General features: G+C 41.9%; 1 protein-coding gene across 1 annotated transcript in view; it reads left to right on the plus strand.

Moving 5' to 3' along the window:
* wnt11.S (Wnt family member 11 S homeolog) overlaps positions 1 to 23,892 on the plus strand; it is a 49,850-nt gene extending 25,958 nt beyond the window's left edge. Inside the window, 4 exon segments of the mRNA NM_001093610.1 lie at positions 3,109 to 3,344; positions 9,158 to 9,435; positions 10,024 to 10,316; positions 23,489 to 23,892. Of these exon segments, the coding sequence (NP_001087079.1) occupies positions 3,109 to 3,344; positions 9,158 to 9,435; positions 10,024 to 10,316; positions 23,489 to 23,663 (982 nt within the window). The 3' untranslated portion in view covers positions 23,664 to 23,892.
* The last annotated feature ends 3,528 nt before the right edge of the window (positions 23,893 to 27,420 follow it).

Consider the following 27,420-nt stretch of genomic DNA (forward strand, 5'->3'; position numbering starts at 1 on the left):
CCAATTTAAAACTCGCAATAAGTCAAGACTATACCCTGTTCTGTCCTCTTAAACCAATACCACACCAATCTTGTACCCAAACTCAGTGTATAAATGTGAGTGACTTCCCTCAAAAATACATGGTTACTTTTGTTCCCACTGAGAAGTTTTATAGATTTTTTTCCATCTCCCACTTCCAAGTGCCTGTTAAATAGATAAGAGATCAAAGTGTGTACATCTGCCCTGTGGAAGAGGTACGAATATAATTGGGGTGCCATGCTTAGGCCCATCTAAAGAATTATTCACCAGATCACCCCTCTTTACTATAGATCTTTGTATTGTACCAATAAAAAAAGGTTAAAGCTGCTGGGGTTTAAGGCTCAGGTTAAAGAGGATGTGCACCTTTAAATTAAAGGAGAACTAAACCTTAAAAATGAATGTGGCTAAAAATGTCCTATTTTTTATAGTGAACTTATTGCACGAGGCTAAAGTTTGAGCTTGTCAATAGCAGCAATGATCCAGGACTTCAAACTTGTCACAGGGGGTCACCATCTTGGAAAGTGTCTGTGACACTCACATGCTCAGTGGGCTCTGATTGGCTGTTGAGAAGCTAAGCTTAGGGCTCGTCACTAATTATCCAGCAGAAAACGAGCTTCCCTGGCTGTAATATAAGCTGATGCTACAGGTTTGCTGATTATTCAATTCTGATGCTAATTGCACTGGTTTCTGTGCTGCCATGTAGTAATTATGTGTATTAATTACTAATCAGCCTTATATTGTGACATTTCTATTCTATGTGTACTGTATATTGTGAGTGGGTCCCTAAGCTCAGTAAGTGACAGCAGCACAGAGCATGTGCATTGAATCAGCAGAAAAGAAGATGGGGAGCTACTGGGGCATCTTTGGAGACACAGATCTTTACTGCTAAAGGGCTGTGGTTGCCTTGGGCTGGTACAGAAGCACAAAACATCATGTACAACATTTCTACCTACTTCTTTAGTTAGGCTTTAGTTCTCCTTTAACTGATGTAGAGAGTGATTCTGAGACTATTTGCAATTAGTTTTCGTTTTTTATTATTTGTGGTTTTTGACTTATTCAGCTTTTTATTCAGCAGCTCTCCAGTTTGTCATTTCAGTTGGAACGATTCGGAATCAGAAGGCAAATAATTAAAAAGCGAAGACCAATTGGAATGTTGCTTAGACTCAGCCATTCTGTTACATACTAAAAGTTAACTTGAGCATTTTCTCTAAGCCTTTTATGGTTTAGCGGTTCCTGTGCTGCAGGAATATTTGGGTAAAACTCTTTTGCACAAGGATTCCGGATACAAATAAAGATCCGGTGCACAAATAGACGTTTGTTTTTTTTCTACTAAAGAAAAGCTCTTATTCAGTTCTCTTGTCTAAATAGACTATTTACTATAAAGCCCGACTGTCTCTGTTTTGCTTTGAGCGTCGGGGCACATGAAGAAAAGTCCCAGCGTATCCAATAAATCTGACGCGGTGCCCTCCCCGAGCCTCATGTTTACCCCACACCGGTGCCCAAACGGTAACTGGATACGGCCACGCTTGGGCCAACGCTGGCTGCTGAAATGTTTTCCATATTTTCCAAACGTTTGTGTGTAAGGAAAGCATGAGCTCCGAAAAAATGGTCACATTTGTGCCAAAATATGAAAAGAAGAGGGGGGGGGAGATGGTATGAACAGGGGGCACTTCACTTCCATACAGTGTGCCCATTATTGTGCCATATCTGAATCAACGTTCACCCCTCTTTAAGGACCCCTCTTTATTTTTATTTTGGGTACGTATAATAGAAAGTGGAGAATGTACAATTATTTTCCTTTTATAGTGATTTCCCCTAAAAGCAGATTCTGTATTGCACAGTAACTCCATTGTTCCTTGTTGCCTCAAGCTCTGTTTTGTGCTTGTAGCTTCCTCCTCTTGGTTTATTGTCCCATTATTAAAGGAAAGTAGAAGGCCTGGCCAAGGACATCATTAGAATTGAACTAAACCAAACGCGGACAAAATGACCAGGAAAACGAGTAGAAGCAACAGCCCCAATCTTCAACCATAAGGGATATCCAAAACCTTTAAGGAACACTTGCTATACTCTGATACAGGGCTCAGCCAGTCTTACAGATGTCTAAGGACAAAGTGGGGAAAGAAAACCAAAGCAAGGGATAGTCTTAAGGGGTTGTTCACCTTTAAATTAACTGTTAGTAGGATGTAGAGAGTGATATTCTGAGACAATTTGCAATTGGTTTTCATTTTTCATTATTTGTGGTGTTATTTAGCTTTTTATTCAGCAGCTCTCCAGTTTGTAATTTCAGTCATCTGGTTGCTAGGATCCAAATTCCCCTAGCAACCATGCATTGGTTTGAATAAGAGACTGAAATATGAATAAGAGAGGCCTGAAGAGAAAGATGAGGATAAAAAGTAGCAATAACAATACATTTCTAGAAAGCTCTGAATTACGGAATGCCCGTCTTCCATAGACTCCATTTTATCCAAGTAATCTGTAATAATAAAACAGTGTCTTATACTTGATCCCAACTAAGATATAATTAATCCTAGAAGATCCAAATTACAGAAAGATCCATTATTCGGAAAACCCCAGGTCCCGAGTATTCTGGAACACAGGTCCCATACCGTTATATACTAATCCCTTGTTTTTCTGATTTGAAAAAAGGATACTAGTCGCACCCCCCAAAAAAAAAAAAAAATCAAATTTTTTTGGAATTAGACGCATTTTAAAATAAAATTACAATAGTGCAACTGCTCAAGTTTGATTGCATTGTGCTAAATAGGGAAACCATTCCTGATACAGACAGAATCTGTTAGCTGGAAACCTGTTATCCAGAAAGCTACAAATTCAAGCTCTCTTGATAACAGGTCCCACACCTGTCGCTACAGGGTGCATTTGCTTTTATCCATGTCCATCAATGACATTGTTGGTAGACATGTTATAGGGCACCTGGCTGAGAGATGGGGCACAATGTAGACTAATGTAGACAAGTTGTCCTAGCTCTTTATCTCCCCTTTAATTCAATTTGGGTTTCCATTTCCAGCAGAAGATGTATGTATGGAGGATGGAATTTCTGACATTCTTTCTATTCCCAATTTCTCCATGCAGAGCTTTATCCAAGACCCCCTTATCCCTGCCGTTGAATCAGACCCAGCACTGCAAGCAACTAGAAGGCCTGGTCTCCTCTCAGATGCAGCTGTGCCGGAGCAATTTAGAGCTTATGCAAACCATCATTCATGCAGCCAAGGAGGTGAAGAAAACCTGCGTTAAAGCTTTCACAGACATGCGGTGGAACTGCTCCTCCATCGAGCTGGCACCCACCTTCCACCAGGATTTAGAGAGAGGTAAAACCCAGCAATTACACATTAATACCTCACCTCTTTACAAACCTCTTAACATCTTAATGCACTTAATGGTCTCCCCATAAGATGAAATATTCAGCCCTGAGCAATATGGGAGAAAGGCTTGTGGAATGCAGGACTTGGGTTTGGGCTGCGGAGAGGAGAACACAAAGATAAGTACAAAACAGAGATTGATCAGAATCAAATGGGGCCTCCTGCTACTCCTCCTGCTACTATCTCTGCAATTCTGCTACACCAAAAATGTAGGCTTCACACTGCCAGGAGTAGGCAGGAATATTGGGAGACTTATGCACAATCCAGCTCTGCAGCAGAAGTGATGCCGAGGGTTGGGGTGCTGGGGGTGGGACTGCACCAGTTATGTAGTTACAAAGGGGCCCCCTATCGTGGGTGTAAGCAGAGGTTTAGGGCTTTAGGTACAATGCTGCATCTTGAACAAAAGCCCTATTGGGCCTCATAAATCAAACAAATTAGGGGTTGGGGTTGCAAAGTGCAAAGTGCAAAAAAAAAGGGACAGGTACAAAGGATATGGCTGCCTTGGACTGCGCTTAAAGCCGGATTTCCATTCTACACTCAGGACTTTAAATGAGTATTAAGGGGCACACTTTTGCACTGTTGAACTCGTCGAAAATAATTGTGTTGTGAGGTGCAAAGACAGTGCAATATTGTGCCCATAAATACCATAGAGAAAAGATATGTGCCATGCTATAATGCCTGTGGGTAGGATAAGGTAGGAAAGGAAGGGAAATGCGTGAAAGAAGGAAGGAAGCAAGGAAGGAAGGAAATTTCACTTCCAGGGCTTTTGGACCTATAAAACTTGTGGTAGGGGAAGGAAAGGAAGTGAACAGCGTGAAGGAAGAAAGGAATGAAGGAAGCAAGGAAGGAAGAAAATAAGGAAGGAAATTTCACTTCCAGGGCTTTTGAACCTATAAAACTTGTGGTAGGGGAAGGAAAGGAAGTGAACAGCGTGAAGGAAGGAAGGAAGGAAGGAAGGAAGGAAGGAAGGAAGGAAGAAGGGAAGGAAGGAACAAAGGAGGAAAGGAAGGAAGGAAGGGAATTTTCCAGGGCTTTTGAAACTATAAGGCTTATGGGTACGGTAAGGTTAGGAAAGGAAGTGAACATTGTGAAGGAAGGAAAGAAATGAACAAAAGAAGCAAGGAAGGAAGGAAATATCACTTCCAAGGCTTTTGAACCTATAATGCTTGTGGGTAGGATGAGATAGGAAAGGAAGTGAAATGCTTGAAGGAAGGAAGGAAAGAAGAAAGAAAGGAAGGAAGGAAGGAAGGAATGAAGGAAGAAAGGAAGGAAAGAAGGAAGCAAGGAAGGAAGGAAGGAAGAAAGGAAATTTTACTTCCAGGCCTTTTGAATCTATCAGGCTTGTGGATAGGGTAAGGGTAGGTAAGGAAGTGAACAGTGGGAAGGCAGGAAGGATGGATGTCTTGCTTAAAGGATGTCTGCGGTACATTAAGCTTTAATTTCACTTCTAAAGCTTTTGAAACTATCAGGCTTGTGGGTAGGGTAAGGGTAGGAAAGGTGCTGCAATAAAAAAAAGAAAGATTTCTGCGTTATGTTTGTAAATGGATTTACTTTTCGAGTGCTGCAATTTGCCATCTAATGAGCCACTTGCATTGCAAGTCGTCCCTTCTGTAGACCCAGTACAGACCTACAAGGAACCCCATAAAACCAAGTGAGCTGTAGCAAGTTTATGAAACATCTGGTTTCATTGGAATGGAGCAGAACTGATTCAGGACAAAACGATTCCAGTTGTGGGCCACGCTCTTTCTTGTTTCGAGCAGAATGAAATATTCCTGCATATCATATCTGATTTCATTTTTACCAGTCCAAAATGAAAAAATTCTTTCTGAAGGGAGCGGAGCTTATGGGATTTGCCAGAGGTCACAGCGTGCAGGCGCCAAGGTTAGCACCGGCACCTTCCAAATCAACAACTGATGCATGACGTAGCCCCAAAGCCCTGCATCTGAACTCATGACCCTTTGGAGGCTTCTTCCAAGGCATTATATAGTCATTGCACTTACTGATGCAGTCAGAAAACATCTAGAAACAATAAAGATTCTATCAACTAAGTGTTTTAAGGGAAGAAACCTTTATTTTGTCTATTTCTACCTAACAATGGTAGCTACCCACCCCCTGTTAGCTGCTATTAGATGTTATAGTCCCACCTTCTGCTTCAGTTAGAGACTTTACCCCTCCATGTTGCCTTGTTCTAGTGCCTTCCATTTCTTCTTCCTAGTGTCTTGTCCATTTCTTGGATTACAGGTTAGCCCCAAGAGTTCCAGTCCAGACTCATATTTCACGTATAGACTCAACCTACTGCTCCCCATCATAATGTACTTATTTATTCTATTTCTTGAGTTAAGACTGGAATATGAGTTATAAGACCAATCGCTCGACGAGCCAGATTCAAAGTCAATATTATACATCAGGGTGGTCCATTCCAGCAGATCTGAAGAAGGAGGAGGTCTTCATTGTGTTTCAATTATCCATCTAGTGATGGCCCACTGACGAGGAGGCATCAACAAATAAATCTTTCAGTTTGGAAAAAGCAATTGATTTCCAGGATGATCAATGAAAACTGATCTACTAGGTGTTATACATGTTTAGTATGATTAAAAATCTGACACACTGCTGGTGACCACATCTTAGACCTTTAGCGATTCAGCCACTCAAAGTAACTGTAATGTTGCCATCAAAGTGTCCTACTCAATTCTTGTGGCTGTGCCATCATGGAAGTTTAAAAACAGGGTACAGAATGCCAAGACTTGATCAAACATTTTAAAGTAGTGTTAGACCAGACCTCTGAGAACCCACCCGAGAACCAGGAATCCAGGGTCTAATATGGAAGGCCAGTCTCACCAGTTAACTGGCACACAAAGCATCTTCTCAAGGGCAAATATACAAAGTGCATTGTGTGTTAGTTACTTAAAGCAATTGGGGGAACAGAATTTTTGAATGAAACTGAGAGCTCTGCTGAAGCCTACAGAGGAAGGTGCAACTGTGAAGCATTAACCACTATATTGTACTTTGCTACTTGTTTGTCCTATTTATCTATCCATAAACTTTAATTACTAATAGAGCAGTGTGTGTGTGTGTGTGTGTGTGTGTGTTTGTGGGTGGGGGGGTTATTTCCCTGATTTATAGTAACAGGTGCAATGAAAAACTGGATTATGTACAAAGCAGCAGCCAACAAAGTCACCGCCATTGACTTGATCCAGGAGTAATTTTACAGGCTTGTTAATCAAGATTTTTGTATGAATTTGGAGAGAGTTTTTATGGGCTGTGAATGGCTGTGAATTGTTTGAACCGAGAGGAGGGGGGTTATAAAAATTGTGTTAGAGAATGTAGATTGTAAGCTCCAGTGGTGAACTACCCCTTTAAGGAGAAGGAGATCTGTCATTATCAGAGCCAAATGATATTAGTATGTGAGAGTGTTCAGAACAGCAGTGAGACATATGTTCCAGGTAAATAGGCCACAGGCCTCTGAAGTGTTGCCAGTCAAATACTCTTGTACCGTGGGGTCATGATTCTTCTCCAAAGGGCTGTGCTGTATAGACAAGGAATCCTGCCAATGTCTCACTGGCATCTACTATATTGTCAACAAGCACAAACATATCAGCTACATTTTTAAAGATATAAAGTTTATAAAACACTTGGGCTTCTCCTGGGTTTTGTCTCTCCACCAACTCACTCTATTATTTTCAATGGGGATACAAGCATAGACAAACTATAACTACAGTTCTTAATAATAGTCTCTGGGAAGGGAGTGTGACTGTGGGATAGCAGGTATAGTAGGGAGAGATGGTCCTATAGTAACAGTGGATAATAGTCTCTGGGAAGGGAGTGTGACTGTGGGATAGCAGGTATAGTAGGGAGAGATGGTGTCTATAGTAACAGTGGATAATAGTCTCTGGGAAGGGAGTGTGACTGTGGGATAGCAGGTATAGTAGGGAGAGATGGTGCCTATAGTAACAGTGGATAATAGTCTCTGGGAAGGGAGTGTGACTGTGGGATAGCAGGTATAGTAGGGAGAGATGTGTCTATAGTAACAGTGGGATAATAGTCTCTGGGAAGGGAGTGTGACTGTGGGATAGCAGGTATAGTAGGGAGAGATGGTGTCTATAGTAACAGTGGAATAATAGTCTCTGGAAGGGAGTGTGACTGTGGATAGCAGGTATAGTAGGGAGAGATGGTGTCTATAGTAACAGTGGATAATAGTCTTTGGGAAGGGAGTGTGACTGTGGGATAGCAGGTATAGTAGGGAGAGATGGTGTCTATAGTAACAGTGGATAATAGTCTCTGGGAAGGGAGTGTGACTGTGGGATAGCAGGTATAGTAGGGAGAGATGGTGTCTATAGTAACAGTGGATAATAGTCTTTGGGAAGGGAGTGTGACTGTGGGATAGCAGGTATAGTAGGGAGAGATGGTGCCTATAGTAACAGTGGATAATAGTCTCTGGGAAGGGAGTGTGACTGTGGGATAGCAGGTATAGTAGGGAGAGATGGTGCCTATAGTAACAGTGGATAATAGTCTCTGGGAAGGGAGTGTGACTGTGGGATAGCAGGTATAGTAGGGAGAGATGGTGTCTATAGTAACAGTGGATAATAGTCTCTGGGAAGGGAGTGTGACTGTGGGATAGCAGGTATAGTAGGGAGAGATGGTGCCTATAGTAACATTGGATAATAGTCTCTGGGAAGGGAGTGTGACTGTGTGATAGCAGGTATAGTAGGGAGAGATGGTGTCTATAGTAACAGTGGATAATAGTCTCTGGGAAGGGAGTGTGACTGTGTGATAGCAGGTATAGTAGGGAGAGATGGTGTCTATAGTAACAGTGGATAATAGTCTCAGGGAAGGGAGTGTGACTGTGGGATAGCAGGTATAGTAGGGAGAGATGGTGCCTATAGTAACAGTGGATAATAGTCTCAGGGAAGGGAGTGTGACTGTGGGATAGCAGGTATAGTAGGGAGAGATGGTGCCTATAGTAACAGTGGATAATAGTCTCTGGGAAGGGAGTGTGACTGTGGGATAGCAGGTATAGTAGGGAGAGATGGTCCTATAGTAACAGTGGATAATAGTCTCTGGGAAGGGAGTGTGACTGTGGGATAGCAGGTATAGTAGGGAGAGATGGTGCCTATAGTAACATTGGATAATAGTCTCTGGGAAGGGAGTGTGACTGTGGGATAGCAGGTATAGTAGGGAGAGATGGTGCCTATAGTAACAGTGGATAATAGTCTCAGGGAAGGGAGTGTGACTGTGGGATAGCAGGTATAGTAGGGAGAGATGGTGCCTATAGTAACAGTGGATAATAGTCTCTGGGAAGGGAGTGTGACTGTGGGATAGCAGGTATAGTAGGGAGAGATGGTGCCTATAGTAACATTGGATAATAGTCTCTGGGAAGGGAGTGTGACTGTGGGATAGCAGGTATAGTAGGGAGAGATGGTGCCTATAGTAGCAGTGGATAATAGTATCTGGGAAGGGAGTGTGACTGTGGGATAGCAGGTATAGTAGGGAGAGATGGTGCCTATAGTAACAGTGGATAATAGTCTCTGGGAAGGGAGTGTGACTGTGGGATAGCAGGTATAGTAGGGAGAGATGGTGCCTATAGTAACAGTGGATAATAGTCTCTGGGAAGGGAGTGTGACTGTGGGATAGCAGGTATAGTAGGGAGAGATGTGTCTATAGTAACAGTGGATAATAGTCTCTTAGAAGAGACCATGGGATAGCTCTAGTATATACTAAGCTCTAGTAAATACAATACGCTAACCCTCTGCATTATGTTATAGGTACACGGGAGTCAGCGTTTGTGCATGCTCTGTCCGCGGCGGCCATCAGTCACACAATCGCTAGAGCCTGTACAACTGGGGACATCCCCGGCTGCTCTTGTGCTCCAATCCCAGGCGAGTCCCCAGGACCTGGATACCGGTGGGGAGGGTGTGCGGATAACCTGAATTATGGAATTCTCATGGGCTCAAAATTCTCAGACGCCCCGATGAAAATGAAGAAGTCGGGATCGCAAGCGAATAAGCTCATGCACCTGCACAACAGTGAAGTGGGGAGACAGGTAAATATTTAGTTACAATAGAGGGATTATAGTACAGGTATGGGACCTGTTATCCAGAATACTCGGGACCTGGAGCTTTCCACATAACAAATCTTTCCATAATTTGGATCTTCATACCTTAAGTCTACTAGAAAATCACGTAAACATTAAATAAACCCAATAGGCTGGTTTTGCCTCCAATAAGGATTAATTATATCTTAGTTGGGATCAAGTACAAGCGACTGTTTTATTATTACTCAGAAAAAGGAAATCATTTTTAAAATTTTGGATTATTTGGATAAAATAGAGCCTATGGGAGATGACCTATATTTAATTTGGAGCTCTCTGGATAACGGGTTTCCGGATAACGGATCCCATACCTGTAGTAGTATGTAGTAATAGGTGCCTGCAGTAATTTACTTCCCATAACCATTGGTTCAATATCAGCTGAAGGACTGTAGGTTATATATATTTATAGTAGTGTATGGGGGGTGTAGGAAATCTCTCCATATATATATACTATAAATTGGTTTCCAACAAAAAAGGAGCAATGGGTAAATGGGGGAGTTTTTGTGGTTATGGTAACAGTCCTTCTCCTGTTTTATTTAGGTGCTAAAAGCCTCGCTGGAGATGAAATGCAAGTGTCATGGCGTCTCGGGATCTTGCTCCATTAAAACCTGTTGGAGAGGGCTGCAGGAGCTCCGGGAGATTGCGCTGGACCTCAAGACCAAGTATCTGTCAGCGACCAAAGTGGTCCACAGGCCCATGGGCACCCGAAAACACCTGGTCCCCAAGGACATTGATATAAGGCCGGTGCAGGAAACAGAACTGATTTATCTTCAGAGCTCTCCGGACTATTGCTTGAAGAACGAAAAGATGGGATCCCACGGGACCCACGAGAGGTGAGAAATGTGAACCACGGCTTTTGGGAAAGTAATGGGTTTTCATAGAGCTGCTCTAGAAATCACTACATTCATCAGCTGATGGAAATGACATTTGGCAAAATGTCAGATTTTTTACTCTGAAATACTTGTGGATCTTTGCTTAGTACAGGGGGTCACCTACATTGAAATGGTTTTATAGTATCTCTCTGTACAGACTATGAGCAAACTTAGGGACTGTTCCTGCTGAATTGTGCTTAGTACAGGGAATACCTATGCTGTCATAGTTTTATGGGATCTCTCTGTACAGACTATGAGCAAACTTAGGGGACTGTTCCTGCTGAATTGTGCTTAGTACAGGGAATACCTATGCTGCCATAGTTTTATGGGATCTCTCTGTACAGACTATGAGCAAACTTAGGGGACTGTTCCTGCTGAATTGTGCTTAGTACAGGGAATACCTATGCTGCCATAGTTTTATTGGATTTCTCTGTACAGACTATGAGCAAACTTAGGGACTGTCCCTGCTGAATTGTGCTTAGTACAGAGGAATACCTATGCTGCCATAGTTTTATGGGATCTCTCTGTACAGACTATGAACAAACTTAGGGACTGTTCCTGCTGAATTGTGCTTAGTACAGGGAATACCTTTGCAGGAGGAGGTAGGTTTATGTATTTATTTGTATGAATAAAGTTGTTGTGTATTTGCTGAGTTCCAGGGAGGTTCCTTATGGTCTAATGTTGGTCTGGTGGCAAGAGAATAGTGACACACACACACACTATTGCAGCTTCTACACATATCTATTACTGCAAATATACAATGTTCTTTCCTTTTAACAGTCAGATTAAAAAATAAATAAATAATAAACCCAATAGGCTGGTTTTGCCTCCAATAAGGATTAATTATATCTTAGTTTGTATAAAGTACAAGCTACTGTTTTGTTATTACAGAGAAAAAGGAAATCCTGGAAATCCTTTTAAAAAAATGTAATTATTTGGATAAAATAGAGTCTATGGGAGATAGATAGAGAGAGAGAAAAAAATACTGCACTCAACAGGCTGAGTTAGAGTAACTGATATTAAAAGAAAACAAAAGAAAGTCCTATATATATATATATATATATATATATAGACACAAGAGCCATGAATATCCTATAAATTATTTCCTTTTAAACGATGCTTATTGATGTCATCAGTTATAATCGTTGCTCAGTGATGTTGTTTCTTTCACATGACCAGGGCTGTTCCCGCATGGTCCTAGCACCGTCACCAGGCCCGGATTTGTGGAAAGGCCACCAAGGCCCAGGCCTTAGATGGCAGGATTTTAGGGGGCGGCATGCTGCTCAAACACACCCACATTGGTTTATAAACACTGGGGATGCACAGGAGATACAATAACAATCCCCACTGCTCAGGTCCCAATGATGAACTTTTATTTGCTGCAAATAAAAGGGAGAGTCTAGGGGAGCTCACTATGTAAATCCAGCCCTGGCCGGCACCGCATGGTCCTAGCGCCGGCTTCCGCCTGCACCCTCTCCGCATGAGAGCAAGCGCACTCTCAAGCATCCGAGGACTGGGGAGCTTTGAGTCCCCAGTGCTCCATAGGGAAGCGGCTGGGTGGCCTGCTGCCCCTAAAGTTTTGCCACCCTAGGTCTCGCCACGAATCTGGGCCTGCACATGACTCACTGAAATGTGTGTATTATAATAAATACTGTACTCCCTGCTGTAAAATATGAGGATATTAGAAGTCTTCTTGGAGTTCCATGACCTGCCAGTTAGCCAGTTTATATATAGACTTAAAGGGATCCTGTCATCGGAAAACATGTTTTTTTCAAAACGCATCAGTTAATAGTGCTACTCCAGCAGAATTCTGCACTGAAATCCATTTCTCAAAAGAGCAAACAGATTTTTTTATATTCAATTTTGAAATCTGACATGGGGCTAGACATTTTGTCAATTTCCCAGCTGCCCCTGGTCATGTGACTTGTGCCTGCACTTTAGGAGAGAAATGCTTTCTGGCAGGCTGCTGTTTTTCCTTCTCAATGTAACTGAATGTGTCTCAGTGGGACCTGGATTTTACTATTGAGTGTTGTTCTTAGATCTACAAAGCAGCTGTTATCTTGTGTTAGGGAGCTGTTATCTGGTTACCTTCCCATTGTTCTTTTGTTAGGCTGCTGGGGTGAAAGGGAGGGGGGGAGATATCACTCCAATTTGCAGTACAGCAGTAAACAGTGATTGAATTTTATCAGAGCACAAGTCACATGACTTGGGGCAGCTGGGAAATTGACAATATGTCTAGCCCCATGTCAGATTTCAAAATTGAATATAAAAAAATCTGTTTGCTCTTTTGAGAAATGGTTTTCAGTGCAGAATTCTGCTGGAGCAGCACTATTAACTGATTCATTTTGAAAAAATTTTTTTCCCCATGACAGTATCCCTTTACTCAAGGTTGAACTTGATGGACAGGTGTCTTTTTTCAACCTGACGTACTGTTACTATTTTACTCTGTTACTATATTACTATGTTACTTTATTACTTTATTACTATGTTACTTTATTACTATATTACTATGTTACTATATTACTATATTACTATGTTACCTGTATAGGGCTTTGGCGTTGTGCTTTTATAGGTTCAAGGAACTGCACATATCCCTGTATTTTACAGTAGGGGGTACAATATTGACTATATCATGAATATGGGGGAGTCCCTCTCTATTGTATTAGTGGGTAGAAGTGTTAGTGCCAATGTCGCTTATAAATAATGAAGGTCCCTCTTTATAACGCAACATGTGACTGTGCTTCTATAAAGGAATATAAAGCGGAAGGAAGCGAGTGAGTGAGGAGAGCGTTAAGGTCCCTAATTCTCTAATTTAAAGCCTGGCGGATATCCCCGTGTTCCCGTCACGCTAAGCAATATATTAACTCCCCCCTTATTTTATTTTTAATAAGTGAGAGTTGATTTCAAGGGAATCCACCAAGGACCTGAAACAAGAAGCAGCCCCTGGATTTATGAGGGTCCGTGAGTGAGGCGGAGATGCCGTGTGCACTTTATTTGGCTCTCCCTGTACGGAAACACTCTATAACTTACACTCTATAACTTACACTCTATAACTTACCTCTAATAAGGTCTCGTAGCCCCCCTGTCCGTCTGTCCTCTCCTGCAAAACACATTATCAGTGCAGATAAAGGGAACACTGTGAGTTTGCATGAGGATTTCCCATCCACTAAATCCATTACACAGTCTTATCTGCAGCCGTTGTCCCACCTGGGATTGGCCAGAGACCCTGGGAAAGGTGGAATGCACTGCAGCCAATCAGATGCCTGGGTTCATTATCCCAGCTGCACCATACAGTACCTGTAAAAGCTAAATGATGATTGGTTATATGTCTTACTGTGTATTTGAGTCTTGGTCTCTATTGATCAGCTGTTGTGGGTTTAAAGGAGAAGGAAAGCTCCAAGACAGTATATTGCCAACATATTAGCCACAATAGTGCAAGCTATAACATTATATTTATTCTGCAGAATGCTTTACCATACCTGAGTAAACAGCTCTAGACACTGTCTCTGTTTGTTTAGGATAGCAGCTGCCATATAACCTTGGTGTGACATCACTTCCTGCCTGAGTCTCTCCCTGCTCACTTACAGCTCTGAGCTCAGATTACAGCAGGGATGGGAGGAGGGAGGGAGAGAGGATCAAACTGAGCATGCTCAAGCCCTAGCCCTGGAGGTTTAAGCTGAAAACAGGAAGTCAGATACAGAAGCCCATGAATACACAATAGAAGGAAAGAAATGTGCTGTTTCTTTTGACAGAGGACTCAGAGCAGCATTACTTTGAGTGTTGAAATAAATGCAGGTTTTAGGGAGCACCATCCATCACAAATGAGAGACAGTAAGGTGGTGTGCAGGGTAAAACAGTAATGTAAAGAAAAAGAAAAATAGAAAGTTAACCCTCCGTAGTGCACCTCCCCACCATTGGATCCGATGGCTCACAGAACGAATCGAAACTTAAAACTTAACTTTTATTGGTAATTCACATAAAATTAAAAGTCCAGGAAAACATTATAAAGTTGTTAAGGTCAGGGGGAAAAACTGGACTAAAGTAGAAATGAGCGATATATGCGGGCAGTGAGGTAGAAGATAGACCAATGGATAGGTCTTGGGATGACCACGGGGTAGGAATGAGGATAGTTTAACAATTAAACTGAGAGGCAGTGGGTAGAATGCCCAATCCGTATTGAGTAACTGCCTCAGTTACCCAACCACCCCTCCAATCCCAATTCAATTGGTGGTTGGGTAACTGAGGCAGTTACTCAATACGGAGTTTAGTTAATAACCCCCTAAGTGTTCTCTTCCCATTGGCTAACAGTCATTTCTGAACTACATATCCCAGCATGATATTTAAGAGGGCTAACTGAGATCTCAAGCTCAGGCCTACAGGCCGCTCAGATACAGATTCCCTGTAGTCAACATGGCAGTGTTTCCTTATTCAAAGCTTGAACCCTATGATGGCAACCAAATTAACCCTCTAGGACCCTGTTCCAATTGGATATTGGCAGGGCCGTATTTCAGCAGCGGATCGCCCCTAACAACTTGCCGCCATAGGCCCAGGCCTATGGCAGCCTCACCAGAAATCCAGGCCTGGGTTTTGGGACTGGGCCGTTGGAACACTGGAAAAAAAAACTTGGTGGGCCCCAGCCTTCATGGGCCCCGTCTGGACCGTCCACTCTCCTCTCTTCAAGCTGAACCCAATAACATTGCTACATTTAGAACAGGGGCGACCCTAGGGCTACTGTGCCCCCCTCTCTCCCACTCCCCCACCACTTAAACCATCTGAGCGGGTCAAAGGGGGTCCATGTCACTAGTGCAATGAGTGTAATAACACTCTCTGCACTAGTGGAGCTGAATTTAAGGGCTAAAACTCGGAAATCGGGTTCTTAAAGTTACAAGAGGCAGTTTTTTGCTTCTCCTTGCAACTGGCCCCTCACTAACAACTGAGGAAGGTTCTCCCTTGACTAATGGCAGGAGCAACCCTAATTTAGAAGGAGGGGAGTATTTGTGGAGGGCGGGGTTTGGATCCGGGAGCAAGACGTCAGTTTGCATGGAGGGCGCTTAAAGTGCTACTGACACTAAAACATTAATCACTCCTGTTGGGCCCTATACCCCCAAGTCTGACCCTGGAGAAAAGAAAAAGAGAGGGGACAATAAGAAGTGAGGGAATGAGTAAGAAGAGAGTAGGAGAGTGGGGAGGAGAGGGTTCAGAACAGTGAGACAAATGGAGAAGAGATGAGAAATAGAGACGAGGAAAGGAGTTTGGCTAAACATTTGGGGGAACAGAATGGGGAGCAATGGAGAGAAATAGACGGACGTTAGAAGAAGAACAAACTCCAGAACAGGAGGAAGGAAGGGAGAAGAGCATCAATATCAACACTCCCCTCTGTGATTTATACAGAACTCGTTATATTTAGATTCTGGAAGATTCCACATTGGTGCCTAATGGAGGAGCCCCTGTACCTAACCCCCCCCCCTTGTGTGTACAGTAAATCTGCTATAATTTAGCCCTTTGCTGCTTCTCACTTGGCCGTCCATTTGATTAGCCCTTATTTATCCAACCCCCCCCCCCAGCATATTCTCCTATGAGACGATTGCAAAATTCCCTTATCAGCCAATCCCCATAAAGCGCTTGTAAAATTCCCCTCTTTGTAATCAGGTTACTGAGCCTCTGGATCTTTTTCTATGAATTCCTCTGAATTTCTTTATGTTCCAAGAGAAGTTTTAGCATGAAATCCCCAGACTTTCCTACAGCACCGAATAGCCCAATAGGTAGTAACAATCAAAGGTTGGTACCATGTTGCCTACTCTTCAATGAGATGTCCCCACAATATTGCCTTTATACAGCCCTTAATGGGGAGTCATTTTGTAAGTATCTGTTTTGCCTGCATGTTGTCCCCATGAGCAGATATCATGAATATTATCCCACTGTTACTATAGACACCATCTCTCCCTACTATACCTGCTATCCCACAGTCACACTCCCTTCCCAGAGACTATTATCCCACTGTTACTATAGGCACCATCTCTCCCTACTATACCTGCTATCCCACAGTCACACTCCCTTCCCAGAGACTATTATCCACTGTTACTATAGGCACCATCTCTCCCTACTATACCTGCTATCCCACAGTCACACTCCCTTCCCAGAGACTATTATCCACTGTTACTATAGGCACCATCTCTCCCTACTATACCTGCTATCCCACAGTCACACTCCCTTCCCAGAGACTATTATCCACTGTTACTATAGACACCATCTCTCCCTACTATACCTGCTATCCCACAGTCACACTCCCTTCCCAGAGACTATTATCCCACTGTTACTATAGGCACCATCTCTCCCTACTATACCTGCTATCCCACAGTCACACTCCCTTCCCAGAGACTATTATCCACTGTTACTATAGGCACCATCTCTCCCTACTATACCTGCTATCCCACAGTCACACTCCCTTCCCAGAGACTATTATCCACTGTTACTATAGGCACCATCTCTCCCTACTATACCTGCTATCCCACAGTCACACTCCCTTCCCAGAGACTATTATCCACTGTTACTATAGGCACCATCTCTCCCTACTATACCTGCTATCCCGCAGTCACACTCCCTTCCCAGAGACTATTATCCACTGTTACTATAGACACCATCTCTCCCTACTATACCTACTATCCCACAGTCACACTCCCTTCCCAGAGACTATTATCCACTGTTACTATAGACACCATCTCTCCCTACTATACCTACTATCCCACAGTCACACTCCCTTCCCAGAGACTATTATCCACTGTTACTATAGACACCATCTCTCCCTACTATACCTGCTATCCCACAGTCACACTCCCTTCCCAGAGACTATTAACCACTGTTACTATAGGCACCATCTCTCCCTACTATACCTGCTATCCCACAGTCACACTCCCTTCCCAGAGACTATTATCCACTGTTACTATAGACACCATCTCTCCCTACTATACCTGCTATCCCACAGTCACACTCCCTTCCCAGAGACTATTATCCACTGTTACTATAGACACCATCTCTCCCTACTATACCTGCTATCCCACAGTCACACTCCCTTCCCAGAGACTATTATCCACTGTTACTATAGACACCATCTCTCCCTACTATATCTGCTATCCCACAGTCACACTCCCTTCCCAGAGACTATTATCCACTGTTACTATAGGCACCATCTCTCCCTACTATACCTGCTATCCCACAGTCACACTCCCTTCCCAGAGACTATTATCCCACTGTTACTATAGGCACCATCTCTCCCTACTATACCTGCTATCCCACAGTCACACTCCCTTCCCAGAGACTATTATCCACTGTTACTATAGGCACCATCTCTCCCTACTATACCTGCTATCCCACAGTCACACTCCCTTCCCAGAGACTATTATCCACTGTTACTATAGACACCATCTCTCCCTACTATACCTGCTATCCCACAGTCACACTCCCTTCCCAGAGACTATTATCCACTGTTACTATAGACACCATCTCTCCCTACTATACCTGCTATCCCACAGTCACACTCCCTTCCCAGAGACTATTATCCACTGTTACTATAGACACCATCTCTCCCTACTATATCTGCTATCCCACAGTCACACTCCCTTCCCAGAGACTATTATCCACTGTTACTATAGGCACCATCTCTCCCTACTATACCTGCTATCCCACAGTCACACTCCCTTCCCAGAGACTATTATCCCACTGTTACTATAGGCACCATCTCTCCCTACTATACCTGCTATCCCACAGTCACACTCCCTTCCCAGAGACTATTATCCACTGTTACTATAGACACCATCTCTCCCTACTATATCTGCTATCCCACAGTCACACTCCCTTCCCAGAGACTATTATCCACTGTTACTATAGACACCATCTCTCCCTACTATACCTGCTATCCCACAGTCACACTTCCCTGCTATGCCATGAGTAAAAAATGTACAATTTCTGTAGTTGTAGTGGTATTAAATGTTGCTCTCTCAACCTGTAATTGCTGCTCTACAGATCTCCCTTCTGTACAGGGTCCATGGTGGTCACAGACCAATGACATCTGATTATTAATGGAGCAATATAATAAATTTGACTTCCTCTGACAGCAAAGCAGCTACAGCAAGAAATACTACAAATACTACTCAATCGGTAACTATTTGCCAGCAGATTCCCCTTTGTGCGTTAACCAAGTTATCCAGGTTTAAAATATTTTAATCACTTGCGTTGTTGATTCGCCGTCACAAAGTTTCTCATATCAAAGGGACTGTTTCCTTTCCCAGGAGTCACCCTAATGGAAAAATTCACTTGATATTTCCTTTGACAGCCAACTCTCCCCAGAGTCTACTAAATATAGCCCCCCCCCAGGAGGGTTGAAATGTCCCCCCACTGCGCTCGCCTTGCACTCGTCTCAGGCTGAATTCATGTTAATCAGAAGTGTAAGGGAGTGTTGAGAGATTAGCCTTGTGCCTATCTTTGATTTTATCCCACCAATAAATATTTGAATCAGCAAATGAAAGATCAGAATTCTCTGGCAATAGATTGAAGGACACCAGCGCCTGTGTGAAAGGGCAGTAACTATTAAACTCTTAAATGGACTTTGTTGTTAAAAGGGAAATTGTTCCCAGGTAATAAGCTCTGGTTAACTTCCATTAATTGTGCTTAGTACAGGGAATACCTATGCTGCCATAGTTTTATGGGATCTCTCTGTACAGACTATGAGCAAACTTAGGGACTGTTCCTGCTGAATTGTGCTTAGTACAGGGAATACCTATGCTGCCATAGTTTTATGGGATCTCTCTGTACAGACTATGAGCAAACTTAGGGGGCTGTTCCTGCTGAATTGTGCTTAGTACAGGGAATACCTATGCTGTCATAGTTATATGGGATCTCTCTGTACAGACTATGAGCAAACTTAGGGGCTGTTCCTGCTGAATTGTGCTTAGTACAGGGAATACCTATACTTCCATAGTTTTATGGGATCTCTCTGTACAGACTATGAGCAAATTTAGGGGACTGTTCCTGCTGAATTGTGCTTAGTACAGAGGAATACCTATGCTGCCATAGTTTTATGGGATCTCTCTGTACAGACTAAGAGCAAACTTAGGGGCTGTTCCTGCTGAATTGTGCTTAGTACAGGGGAATACCTATGCTGCCATAGTTTTATGGGATCTCTCTGTACAGACTAAGAGCAAACTTAGGGGCTGTTCCTGCTGAATTGTGCTTAGTACAGAGGAATACCTATGCTGCCATAGTTTTATGGGATCTCTCTGTACAGACTATGAGCAAACTTAGGGGACTGTTCCTGCTGAATTGTGCTTAGTACAGAGGAATACTTATGCTGCCAGAGTTTTATGGGATCTCTCAGTACAGACTATGAGCAAACTTAGGAGACTGTTCCTGCTGAATTGTGCTTAGTACAGGGGAATACCTATGCTGCCATAGTTTTATGGGGTCTCTCTGTCTCTATATACTGTATTAGGTACCTATCTAGTGCTACCAATCCCTATTTCTGTAGAGAAATGAGAGAGAGCAGACAGTAACCCTTCCAACACTTTCCTCTTGTCTCTATATATTAGGTACCTATCTAGTGCTACCAATCCCTATTTCTGTAGAGAAATGAGAGAGAGCAGACAGTAACCCTTCCAACACTTTCCTCTTGTCTCTATATATTAGGTACCTTTCTAGTGTTACCAATCCCTATTTCTGTAGGGAAATGAGAGAGAGCAGACAGTAACCCTTCCAACACTTTCCTCTTGTCTCTATATATAAGGTACCTATCTAGTGCTACCAATCCCTATTTCTGTAGGGAAATGAAAGCAGAGCAGACAGTAACCCTTCCAACTCTTTCCCAGTGTTCTGCCGACAGTAGAAATCCATTTTAAGGGTTTATTCCTTCTTTATGTGTGAGTTTTTAGCCATGTTTTTGTACTTGAACACACTGGGATTGAATGTCTTGCTGGCAGAGTTAAGTGCTACACTACTAGAATGTGTTACTGTATGTGAGGACACGGGGAACATTGCAGGGAATGTCAGAGGGAAGGTGGAAATTGTTAGACAGAGATGGGAGATAACGCTATTGAAATTAGAATGTTTTTGGAAACTGTACAAGGTCTAATAACATTTTTGCTATTGAAAGTCAAGAATCTGACAGCTCTGCAACATGTGCAAATATTCCCTTTCCCCCCAAGGCTCCGAGTGAGGCTGCGATTGAGAGAAAAACGGCTTCCGGCTCATAATTACATTAGTGAGGGGCAGGGATCCCCCTTAGTGCCCCCTCTGACTTACCTTTCATTCAATACGTCCACCAACTCGTGCTCTTATTTCAGGGCTGCCACTTTTAACTTCTAGGAATATTTCAACTGCCCCATACAAAGAATTAAAAAATAAAATGTTTTTGTCAGTTTAAGGTTTTCTGAAGCCAAGACAACGTCACTTATATGGCTAATAGCTTTTGTTAGTACTGAGACCCACTGTGTGCTTGGGATACTGTGCAAATGTAGATGCATTATTAGTGATGGGCGAATTTGGGGCGGTTTGCCAAAAAATTCTCGAATTACACGCGAAATTAGTGAAACAGTGGAAAATCGGCGAATTGGCACTGGCGTCTCGTTTTTGACCCTGGCGTCCGTTTTCTTTTTACGCCGGCGAATTTTTGCGGTGGTTTCGCAAATTTATCACTGGAATTCGCCCATGACTATGCATTATGCTTTCCCTTGCTACAGTCTTATTGTATCTTCTCTAGGAACATTTATGAAGGTTGATCAGCTGTTTACTATAGAATCTATTCCAAACGAGCAGACCTAGACATGAGATTCGTTTGCATTGGAATTTTGAATGATCCTACTTAGTCTTCTGTCAAGTGCCTCCACTAGAGGAAAGCTGGCTCTGGGTCTTGGTAAAGAGTGGGGATGCCATTTAAAAAAACTCAATTGTTGTATTTCCATGAAAAAAAAATAAAAGATACTTAAAGGGATACTGTCATGAGAAAAAACATTTTTTTTTATAATGAATCGGTTAATAGTGCTCCAGCAGAATTCTGCCCTGAAATTCATTTCTCAAAAGAGCAAACAGATTTTTTTTATATTCAATTTTGAAATCTGACATGGGGCTAGACATATTGTCAATTTCCCAGCTTCCCCAAGTCATGTGACTTGTGCTCTGATAAACTTCAATCACTCTTTACTGCTGTACTGCAAGTTGGAGTGATATCACCCCTCCCTTTCCCCCCCAGCAGCCAAACAAAAGAACAATGGGAAGGTAACCAGATAGCAGCTCCCTAACACAAGATAACAGCTGCTTGGTAGATCTAAGAACAACACTCAATAGTAAAAACCCATGTCCCACTGAGACACATTCAGTTACATTGAGAAGGAAAAACAGCAGCCTGCCAGAAAGCATTTCTCTCCTAAAGTGCAGGCACAAGTCACATGACCAGGGGCAGCTGGGGAATTGACAATATGTCTAGCCCCATGTCAGATTTCAAAATTGAATATAAAAAAAATCAGTTTGCTCTTTTGAGAAATGAATTTCAGTGCAGAATTCTGCTGGAGCAGCACTATTAACTGATTCATTTTGAAATTTTTTTTTTTTACCATGACAGTTTCCCTTTAATGAAACAGAGGAGTGTTATCACATGACATAGGATCAGCTTGAGTGTAGGTCTAGAATCTCTGCCGTAAAGCAAAGCAGGACTGCTGTAACCTGTTAGAAAGGAAATAGAATGTATCACATGATTACCAGGAAACATGATGGCAGTTTCCATTTAATTAGAAGCCCAAAACTGTTTTTTTTTAATACAATAAAATGTATACATTTCTGTTCTCTGGTTGTGTAACAATGTAAAACGATTGAGAATTTTTGATGCATGCCGGTTGGAAATTTGCTTAGAATGACATTTTCTACCATTGTGAAAAGAAATTGGTTTTGGGTACAGTTACCCTTTAAATCCCTGTTTTTTCTTCCTTTGCAATTTGCATTTAAAATAACAACTTTAATATAATTGTCCTTTAATATATACGGGTGAGCTGAAGGGTTGGCGGTTTTTCTAGCCAAAATGGGCTGCTAATTGAAAGCCCAGGCTGGTTTCTGTGTCTCCCAATGCATGTTGGGTAATGTAGTTTTTGTTTAACAATTTGCCAACTGCCAATTTTAATGTAAGATTACAATAGTGTAGAGGTCAGGAGTTACCGCAGTCTCCCGTCTGGTGGCGTTCCTCAATTTCAGACAATTTTGGGCCAAAAATTTACTGGCAACCAAAATGTCTAGAGGTTGACCTATTGAAATTGTATATGTATTAGGACCTTATGGGGCCCCTAAACCTCCTGGGCCCCCTCTGTATTTACACCCCTGCTGAAGGGCGAATCTGTCCCATTTTGCTTCATGGAAAAATTTGGAAAAGGCTATATTTTAATATACAGGTATGGGATCTGTTATCCAGAAACCCGTAATCCAGAAAGCTCCGAATTATGGAACGGTCATCTCACATGAACTTCATTTTATCCAAATAATCCAAATTATTTCAAAGTGATTTCCTCTTTCTCTGTAATAATAAAACAGTAGCTTGTACATGATCCTAACTAAGATATAATTAATCCTTATTGGAGGCAAAACCAGCCTATTGGGTTTATTTCATGTTTACATGATTTTCTAGTAGACTTAAGGTATGAAGATCCAAATTATGGAAAGATCTCTTATCTGGAAAACCGCAGGTTCCAAGTATTCTGGATAACCTGTTCCATACCTTTTATATTCATTTATTTTTTAGACTTTTTGCACTGCACATATTGTGCTATTTTTGGGCCACTTTTCAAGTGCCTCTCGGCTAGTTTTCGGCTGATTTTGTAGCTGACTTTGGCTGGTTTTGAAAATTAGACCTGGCAACCCTGTAACACTGGGGCCATTCCTGTCCCTATGTAGTACAGAGAGATCCAGTTCATACAGTTCTGTAGTAGCCAGCAGGTTCAGCTCCATGTGAGCTTTCCTTAGAGAGGAGGCATCTAAGGACAAGCATTAGAGCCTATGCTTCATTAAGTAATTAGCAATGATGAAGCAGCTTTATATAGATGACATTGATGCATCTGCCGCCATTTGTAAATGTTAAGTAATTAATGCTCTTTGTTCTGTTTCAGGCAATGCAATAAAACGTCCAACGGTAGCGACAGTTGCGATTTAATGTGCTGTGGGCGGGGCTACAACCCATACATGGACAAAGTGGTGGAGAGGTGCCTGTGTAAATACCACTGGTGTTGCTATGTGACCTGCAAAAAATGTGAAAGGACTGTGGAGCGGTATGTGTGCAAATGAAGCACCCTGGGGTGCTCGCTCTGCTCGGAGTGCAAACCAACACGGCAACAAAGCACTGTCCGTCATTGGAAGAGACGGCTTCTGGATTCCTCCCGGGCCAGCTGGTGAGCCATGGAGGCAAAAAGCAACTGCCGTCTCCAGAATTCCCTGTGGTTCATCTGCCAATGGTCTCAGATTGGATTTTGTTTTTTGTTTTTCTTCAATTAGGTGCCAAATGCAAAAAAAAAAATATCAAAACGGAAGTTGAAGTGGACCTTAATGGATCTCAAAAGGGGGATCTTGTTACAGGAGAAGAGGGGACCCAATTATTTGTAAGTGTACTGAACCCCAGTAGGTTCCATAAGGAGTTCCTCATATCTAAGTGGGCTACGGTGGATCAAGATTTACCATGTGATACATTGAAGTTGATGAGTCTCTTGGTGGGGCCTGTAACAAGAAGTCTACCTGATGGGTTCCCCATAATGGGCGTGTCTACTATGTGACCTATTTTGGATCATACCATCATGTCATGGAAAGAACTTCTTACATAAGGAAATATGGCTCATACCAAAACACACCTTATAATGTAAATACTCTTGGTCCAGCTTCTCTTGGGGGTGACCCAAAAGGGACAAACTGCTTCTGAAATCTTCCCAGCTGAAAACATTCTGGACTGGCCATTCCAACTGGAAAAACCTTCTATAATAAAGAGTTAAGAAGAGACACGTTGAACTGTGTTTACATTCTGGGGAATTTCAACCAGACCCCGACCCACCCCACTCTGGTTACAACCATCTCATCTGATTCCCATAACAACTGTCGGCGAATGTACACATTTTCTTTTGTATGCAGAACATACAGAGATATTTATAAATATAGCATTTGCCTTTCCTCTATTCTACCTTTTTTTTTTATATAAAAGAATAAATATATATAATTATAATTGTAAGAGAAAAACAGCTTTAAGTTTGTATGGAAAAAGAATGCTAAAGGCAAAATATAAAATGGTTTCTACAATATATTTTTATATTGGTGTTCTATACTATTTTATGAACGTGTCATTTGTACATATTTTACATTAAAGAAATTTAAAAATAAGGAAAACAAGTATTCAGTCACAGACATATTCTTTCCCAAAGTACGTTTGGATAATTTTTGAACGGTTGGGCCCATAAAATACCAGGTATGTTGAAGATCTATATTTTATAGAGAGAACACACAGCAGATAAATACAGTGCCAATTCCATGTATAATACCCAGAACACACAGCAGGATAAATACAGTGCCAATTCCATGTATAATACCCAAGAACAAACAGCAGGATAAATACAGTGCCAATTCCATGTATAATACCCAAGAACAAACAGCAGGATAAATACAGTGCCAATTCCATGTATAATACCCCAGAACACACAGCAGGATAAATACAGTGCCAATTCCATGTATAATACCCAAGAACAAACAGCAGGATAAATACAGTGCCAATTCCATGTATAATACCCCAGAACACACAGCAGGATAAATACAGGGCCAATTCCATGTATAATACCCCAGAACACACAGCAGATAAATACAGTGCCAATTCCATGTATAATACCCCAGAACAAACAGCAGGATAAATACAGTGCCAATTCCATGTATAATACCCCAGAACACACAGAAGATAAATACAGAGCCAATTCCATGTATAATACCCCAGAACAAACAGCAGGATAAATACAGTGCCAATTCCATGTATAATACCCCAGAACACACAGCAGGATAAATACAGGGCCAATTCCATGTATAATACCCCAGAACACACAGCAGATAAATACAGTGCCAATTCCATGTATAATACCCCAGAACACACAGAAGATAAATACAGGGCCAATTCCATGTATAATACCCCAGAACACACAGAAGATAAATACAGGGCCAATTCCATGTATAATACCCCAGAACAAACAGCAGGATAAATACAGTGCCAATTCCATGTATAATACCCCAGAACACACAGAAGATAAATACAGTGCCAATTCCATGTATAATACCCCAGAACACACAGAAGATAAATACAGTGCCAATTCCATGTATAATACCCCAGAACACACAGCAGATAAATACAGTACCAATTCCATGTATAATACCCCAGAACACACAGCAGATAAATACAGGGCCAATTCCATGTATAATACCCCAGAACACACAGCAGATAAATACAGTGCCAATTCCATGTATAATACCCCAGAACACACAGCAGATAAATACAGTGCCAATTCCATGTATAATACCCCAGAACACACAGCACGATAAATACAGTGCCAATTCCATGTATAATACCCCAGAACATAGAACTTACATTCCGTAAGTTTACTGATAATATCTCATCCCCTGCCAAACATTACTAAGATCATGAGTGGTAGAACGTTTTCAAGTGCACTCACTTGAGACTTATAACTACTAGATATATTGTGACCTGGCTAATGAAACCCTTCATACACATCAGTAGATGTTATAGTATATTATTGCTATTCCAGTCACTGTACAAGTGCTTTTTCTCTCTTTTGGAATTTTTTCTGGGTGTTTGACTCGGGAGACCAATGTTACCACCAGGGTTTTCTTTAAATATTTGCTGTTCTTGGAATCTGCTGATCCTGAAGTTACAGAAAGTGATGAATGAGTTTCTTTTGTCTTGTTGTTAGGAGCCCCGGTAACACAACACAACACAATGCAGTGTTACACATTCAGCTGACCATCTGCAGGAGCAGGGGCTGATTAAACTCTCCTTAATACAAATTCCTCAACCACTTTATAGCAATGATAATGGGATTTTCTCTGTCTTACACTTAAATAGAAAAGGATCATAAAGGCTTCATTACTGACAACTAATAATCTAATACCCTTTACTCATTCGCTGGAGTTGGAATAATTACATAAAATATCTTGTTGAATACTGACCTACCGGTAATACATGTTTTGTACTTGTAAATAAATCTATATCAACGTGCATAACACTTAACTGTAAATGATAAGGATATTAGAAGTCACTGAGGGGTTGTTCTGTGACCATATAAAGGCACAAGGCTGCAGGCTGAGTTATACAGGGAACTCTCAGTGTCACTCATGTATTATAAGGGATAATGTACCCCCTACTGTAAATGATAAGGATATTAGAAGTCACCGAGGGGTTGTTCTGTGACCATATAAAGGCACAAGGCTGCAGGCTGAGTTATACAGGGAACTCTGAGTATCACTCGTGTATTATAAGGGATAATGTACCCCCTACTGTAAATGATAAGGATATTAGAAGTCACTGAGGGGTTGTTCTGTGACCATATAAAGGCACAAGGCTGCAGGCTGAGTTATACAGGGAACTCTGAGTATCACTCATGTATAAGAGATAATGTACCCCCTACTGTAAATTATAAGGATATTAGAAGTCACTGAGGGGCTTTTTAACTGACTGGTATGTATATACAATATGTATATTGTTTTTTTTTGGGTGAAATAATATTTTGGTAGATTTCCAAAAAACTATCTTTCCTTTAATTGTATTTGTGGGAGTCTAAGCATACCTCGTTTTTCGTGGGACAGTCCTGATTTTGGCGGTTAAGCCCGCAGTCCTGGATTGTTACTGAAATGTCCCGACTTTCTCTTTGATCTCCTGCACTGAACAGCCAGAAAAAGATACAGCGTTTCTAACTTAATTGGCTTTTGGCAGAGAGCCCAGAATAGATACCTAGATACTTTTGTATCATTTTAAGATAAGCAGGTCTCTTGGGAGAATTTAGACTCA

The sequence above is a fragment of the Xenopus laevis genome, chromosome 2S (genome assembly GCF_017654675.1).
Source record: "Xenopus laevis strain J_2021 chromosome 2S, Xenopus_laevis_v10.1, whole genome shotgun sequence".
Taxonomy (NCBI): domain Eukaryota; kingdom Metazoa; phylum Chordata; class Amphibia; order Anura; family Pipidae; genus Xenopus; species Xenopus laevis.